The sequence below is a fragment of the Melanerpes formicivorus genome, unplaced genomic scaffold (assembly GCF_026170545.1).
Source record: "Melanerpes formicivorus ecotype bairdi unplaced genomic scaffold, bMelFor1.0.p_v2 SCAF_23, whole genome shotgun sequence".
NCBI lineage: Eukaryota > Metazoa > Chordata > Aves > Piciformes > Picidae > Melanerpes > Melanerpes formicivorus.
The window spans coordinates 1,969,875-1,976,381 of NW_027142375.1; the positions used below are offsets into that span (position 1 = coordinate 1,969,875).

Consider the following 6,507-nt stretch of genomic DNA (forward strand, 5'->3'; position numbering starts at 1 on the left):
CTGCCTGGATGCATTCCTGTGTGATCTGCTCTAGGTGCTCCTGCTGTGGCAGGGGGTTGGACTGGATGAGCTTTCTAGGTCCCTTCCAGCCCTTACCATCCTGTGACTGATTTTGTGCTTCCAATCTGAAGTTGCACTCCCTGCCGTGTATCTCATGCAAACAAATGATGTCTCTCTGTTTGTTTGTCTTCTCTCTCCCCCACAGGTAAAGTTAGTATTTTCAAAGGAACCTTCCAAGCCGATGGCTCCACGAATCTTACCAAATCCACTGGCAGCTGCAGCAGCAGCTGCTGCCGTGGCTGTGAATTCCCCTTTCAGTCTTCGCACGGCCCCAGCAGCCACCCTTTTCCAGACTTCAGCACTTCCTCCAGCACTCCTACGACCAGCTCCAGGGCCTATACGGACCACCCACACTCCTGTGCTCTTTGCTCCTTACTGAACTCCCAAACAGGAATTAATTGTACTGCAATAATTTTTCAGATCGAAGCAAAGCAAAACAAAGCAAAGCAAAACAAAACAAAAGAGACAAACAAAAAATAAGAAAAAAGGAAAAAAAAGGAAAAACAAAAAGATAAAAAAAAAAAAGCAGCTCATTGAACTATGCAGTGTTTGTTTATTTATAGATTAAAGTATACATGAAGAGCCAGGACTTTTGATAGAGAATTGAACAAAATCTAAAGAGGGGAATGGGCAGTATTTTCTTCAGATGAGAACATTCCTCTTCTGTATGGGTTGTTTTAGAACTGATCTCCAGCATTGACGTGCTAGTGACATATAAAACTTACGAAGCCTTTCGACTGTGCTTTTTTGGGCACATATTTCCCTGCAATGTCTTTCCTGCTTTATGAAACAACTTACAACTTATTGTCTAAAGGGCATTAACAGGTTCCAATGTACATAAAGTACTTTGTAGATTAAAGAGGAAGGAGAAGAAAGAAACACTGTGAATAGTAGTACCCTTACCAGTCCTCCTGCCAAATCAGCAGTTACTGGGTATTTATCTGAACAAAAGTAGATACAATAGATGTCTTGTAAAACAGTAGTATTGTGTCTCTATCTATGCCACTAGGTTTCTAACTGAATTGCAAAAGATAAACTGAACAAATTATGTCACTTTGGGAAGAGGTCAAAAACTGATGACAGCGATGGGGAGCTGTTCCTGGTGAGCAAAAATTGTTTTCCTTACCCATGGAGGAACGAGCAGGAAGATAATCTGTGGTTAAGGCAAAGTAAATGATGAAGAAGTTTTAGGGAAGGGAACAAAAGAAAAAATAATCCAGATGCTGTACACCAAATAGGTCAAACTTTGATTTTAACCGGGAATGCATGTGTACAGTGTGTCTGTAAGCAAAAGCTGAACTGCATACGTGGTAGACCGATGCTCAAGGTATGCCAGTGGACACACACACACACACACAAAATACACTCTTGTGATGAAAAAAGGCCTGACAATTAAGTATTGATTAGAGAGGAGACACAGAGGAGTTGCACATAGTCGTAACTAGCAGATGAAAAGCAAGAGAGAAATTCTGGCTTCATTTAAGCCAGCAGGAAATCCTTCCTGACTGCAGTGGAGCCAGGATTTCAAGCTGGGAATGGCACATATTCTTTTTCTATCACACCAGTGGGAGTGTCTGGTAGACACAGGTAACATGTAGGCTTAGTCTCAGAAACAGATTCATTCTCCTGTTTTGTTTCCTACTGATGTGATACAAAATAATGTACCTAAACCCCATAAACAGCAGCACACAAGATGCACACGACAAGACAACTGCACATTGTGGGTTTGGAACAAATACAGCCTGTAGGATCTGAAGGGACCTTTGAATTCTGTAGCTGACCTTTATGTATGGACAGTTTAAAGCCCTATATATATTTACTGCAAGGCTTAAAGAGGTTGACTCTGTCCCTTTAAAGTAAGATTTATCAGGGGTATATATAGATATATTGTATATATGTTAGAGTAAGACAACAAAGAATAACTTATAAACAGAAAATCTACTATATAAAATAATTATATAACCATTGAGTTTCATATGTGGGTCATTAAGTGGTAAGTAACAAATAGCAGAGAACAAAAGAAAATAGACTTCTTGAACCTGATTCTTGCTGCCTGCTTTCTTCCCCATAGGGAGCTGAGAAGTACCTACCAATATTACGGAGCGCGCTGCTGAGTCGCACGCAGCCGCTCTGATGTGTAGCTAAGTGAAATGCCTACCATGCATTCAGGAGGAATACAATTAAAAAGAACCCGAAACATAATTTAAGTTTAGATGGAGAAATTACTGGAAAGATTTTGTTTTTATTGAAAAGGTGGTGATGCAAAACATCGACCCCGTGGTTGCTACGTAACACCGCTTGTGGTCGATCCGGGCGGTTGGGAGAGAGAGGATGGGAATACACAGCACTTTTGACTTGCAGTTCATCAGTGAGCCTTCCATAGACATTGGCATTTGCCATTTTTTTAAACCTCTCTGCATTTAGATTTTATATTAAAGCAGAAATAAACTAAAAATAAAAGAGATATATATAGAGAGAAATAGATAGAAAGGAAGAAATAAGAAGTTCCAAGGATGTCGGCGTCCAAAGAATTCCAAAGAGAGATGCATTTATTTATCTAAAGTATGAGAAATAAGTTCTATATTGTTGTATTTGTACGTCATCCCTTTCCTTTGCAAACGTTTGTGCCTTGAATTGACATGAGGGTTTGGTTCATATTTCACTGACTCCAGCGTAGCCATGATAGAGATGCGGCGGTGATTCCAGGGCTTCCTCACAGCCCAATTGCTTTCGCCCGCTTCCCAGAATGAGTGTGAGCAAGTTCCTGCAGCTATGTTTAGGCACCTGTGTAACTAGGGACTGACATTTCAAAGGGCTCCCTATTCCCCAGCTCACGGCAAAGAGGCAGTCAACAGGCCAGTCTTCAAAACCTGTGCCTAACGCTCAACTTAGAAAAGGTTTTCTTTTATTTGAGTACAGAAATATGATGTAGTGAGGTTCAACTTGTCTTTGCAAACTCTTGGCCTTGGTCTTTTAAGCTTCATTTTCACCTTCCATCTGTTCACAGAAGCTGTAGTGTCATTGCCAGCTGCGTTCAGATTCTCTTTTCCACAGGACGCTGGTTTCCAAGCTCTGCTCTATGAACCATCATTTACCTCCAAAGCCTTTTGTAATAGCCATGTAAGAGCTTGCTAAATGAGCAGAGGGGAACTCGTGTTTTGGGAAGGGAAGAGGTCTAGGAAGGTGATCTTTTCCCCTTGAAAATGCACACAGATGGGTAAAGAGGACACCCACAAATGTGCTGTAGGCTCTTATGCACGGCCTTCTGGTGCGTGGACACCTGCTGTACATCCTGCCATGTTGTTGTGATGCCATCGAGAACAACAGGCTGTTCCTTGCCAAAATGTGGCCTGTGGCATGTATGGAGGCACAGTACTAAGGGCAGAATTAATATGAGCTTTGCTAGAATAAAGAGAGTGTCATTCCAAGAGCTTACATCAGCTAATTTTCAATGGCACCTTCAGTTCCTTGGACCTCTTTTGTCACAGTGCTCTATGGAACAAGTTTTTGTTCACACAAGTCTCTTTCAAATTTCAGCTGTAAACAACAAACTCAATTCTTTTTATGTCTGTTACTCACTACCTAATAAAGGATAAAGCCTAAATGTTAGAATGTAGAGTGGATTTTCTGAGCCTTGCTGTTCTGCCCCTTCTTTGATCAATAGGAGACCACCACACCCGGCATGCCAGTGCAACTGGCTTGGGCTGCATACATGTGAAGGGAAACACTGGCACGGCAAGCTGGATGGGCACGGGGAGCTGCCAGCCAAGGGGATGCCTGCAGCAACTGACAAAGGAGCTAGCAAACAGAGGACATTTTACACTTGTCTGTCAATACATGCAAGGTGGAAAGCCCTGTAAATGACAAATGTGTCATCATGTTTCATATCACAGTAACACTCCAGGGCCGAGAGGAAGCCTAAAGCACAAGGAAAGAGATGATTTCGTTGAAGACACAGTCACTCACTGGGATAACATTACGAAATCAGCCTGCAAAGAAAAGGGCTGGTTAAGAACTTGGAAAAATAAATAGATTCAGGGATGTTTTCTTCAACTCTGTACAAAGTGTTCAAGAATGACTATTCTGTTCTGCCCCACAGAGATGGTATTTTTTATGGAAGGGGTATCTCTATTTATATTTTTATGCTATCTGCACATTTTCCAACACTCTCTGGCTTCAACATTTTGTTCTGAAGGATCATCATTGTTCTGAACCAGGAAATCAGTTAACCTTTGGAAGCTGCTGTAAAAGCTGATGTGAGAGGTCAGTAAACAAATGGTAGAAAGCTGATGATCTAAAATGAACTGGAAGAGGCAAAAAAATCCTGAAGCAATCATGTCAAGGAACATTGTATTTGAAAAGTATTCATCCTTATTTTAAGATAAAATGATATAACACTAAGAATAGCCAAATAAAGTTAATATAACTAGAAGAATCACAGCTGTCCTTTTAGTACTGAAATGGCACAATTGGCTTGGTATTTTAAAGGATGAAAAGGGATTTAGATGTTAAGTCAGTGCAAGAATGCTGTGGGTAAACCGAATGTCTCACACTCGTTATCTTCCAGTTGTACAGAATAAACCAGGTTGGAAAAGACCTCAGAGATCACCCAGTCCAACCTATCACCCAACACCATCTAATCAACTAAACCATGGCAACAAGTGCCTCATCCAGGCTCTTTTTAAACCCTTCCAGAGATGGAGACTCCACCACCTCCCTGGGCAGCACATTCCAATGGCCAATCTCTCTTTCTGGGAAGAATTTCTTCCTAACATCCATCCCAAACCTCCCCTGGCACAGCTTGAGATTACATCCTCTTGTTCTGTCACAAGTTGGACAGAACAAGTTGGACAGAAGCCCATTGGAATGGACTGCCTGGGGAGGTGGTGGAGTCGCTGTCATTGGAGGTTTTCAGGAGGAGACTTGATGGGGTGCTTGGTGCCATGGGTTAGCTGTTTGAGTGGGTTGGATTGGTTGATGGGTTGGATGTGATGATCTTGAAGGTCTCTTCCAACCTGGTTTGGTTTATTCTAAAATAAAGGTTTATTCTAAGTTGCCTGGGAGAAAAGACCAACCCCCAGCTGGCTACAACCTCCCTTCAGGTAGTTGTAGAGAGCAATGAGGTCTCCCTTGAGCATCCTCTACTCCAGGCTAAACACCCCCAGCTCCCTCAGCTGCTCCCCATAGGGCTGTGCTCCAAACTCTAACCAGCTTTATTTCCCTTCAGCACCTTATGTGAATGGACCTGTCCTTAGCCACTTCTATCCTAATCCCCCAAGATACAGCAGAGTATTCACCCACTCTTCTCTGGAAGCTGAAACCATGCATCTTAGCAGCACCCTGCTTCTGTTTTGTGCTCCGAATAAAGGCATCATTTTTAGACTTTCTCCAAAGCATCTCAGAAAATTTCTGCCTAGAGATGCCTTATGTTTTGAAAAAGGAAATCTCATTTTACAAACCAAAGCCTGGTTGCTCAGGGAGGTTGGTGGGAGCCCCATCCCTGGAGGCATCCCTGCCCATGGCAGGGGAGTTGGAACTGAATGATCCTTGAGATCCCTTCCAACCTGAACAATTCCATGATTCTACGACTGAGGAGCAAGACCTGAAAAGATTTCTTCACAATTAGAGCATTATTGTGGCTAAGGATGAAGCACAGATGCCCATATTGTTTGGCTGCATGAATATGGTTGAACACATGTGAAGCTGGAAGCCTTAACCACTTTATAAAGAATCTGCTCTTTTATTAACATAGGTTTCTCAATTTGCATTTATAACTTAACTTCAGCACAGCTCAGGATTGAAGGCTCTAAGTGCCTAAAGCTCACAAGAAAATAAGCATGGGTTTCATATTTACCTAGAATCATAGAATTGTCAGGCTTGAAAGGGACCTCAAGGAACACCCAGTTCCAATCCCCCTGCCATGGGTAGGGACACCTCACACTACAGCAGGTTGTTCACAGCCACATCCAGCCTGGCCTTGAGCACCTCCAGGGATGAGGCTTCCACCACCTCCCTGGGCAACCTGCGCCAGTATCTCACCACCCTCATGGGGAAGAACTTCTTCCTAACACCCAATCTGAATCGATTAATTTCTAATTCTGTTCCATTCCCCCCAGTCCTATCACTCCCTGACACCCTGAAAAGTCCTTCCCCAGCTTTCCTGTATCCCCCTTCAGATGCTGGAAGGCCACAATTAGGTCTCCTGGGAGCCTTCTCTTCTCCAGACTGAACAGCCCCAACTTTCTTATCTATCTTCATAAGAGAGGTGCACTTGAAAATGTGATCCTGTGCTGTGTCAAATACTACAGATCCTTTTTTTGTTTTACACCACATCTTCCCCTGTTCTCACTGTTTATCTGTAGGTGCCATTAGTACTTCCCTGCCCATAAATCAAACAAACAGAAGCTTCAGTATGTGGCTGAAAGAAAGACTGAGAAATCGTTTTAA

The 6,507-nt window shown here is 42.7% G+C and overlaps 1 protein-coding gene across 4 annotated transcripts in view; it reads left to right on the forward strand.

The window, feature by feature from the left end:
* ZNF385D (zinc finger protein 385D) overlaps positions 1-3,664 on the forward strand; it is a 389,020-nt gene extending 385,356 nt beyond the window's left edge. For all 4 annotated transcript variants that reach the window (XM_068152311.1, XM_068152313.1, XM_068152312.1 and 1 more), the window contains one exon: positions 206-3,664. In XM_068152311.1, the coding sequence (XP_068008412.1) occupies positions 206-439 (234 nt within the window). In that variant the 3' untranslated portion in view covers positions 440-3,664. The remainder of the gene's footprint in view (positions 1-205) is intronic.
* Positions 3,665-6,507: the final 2,843 nt, after the last annotated feature.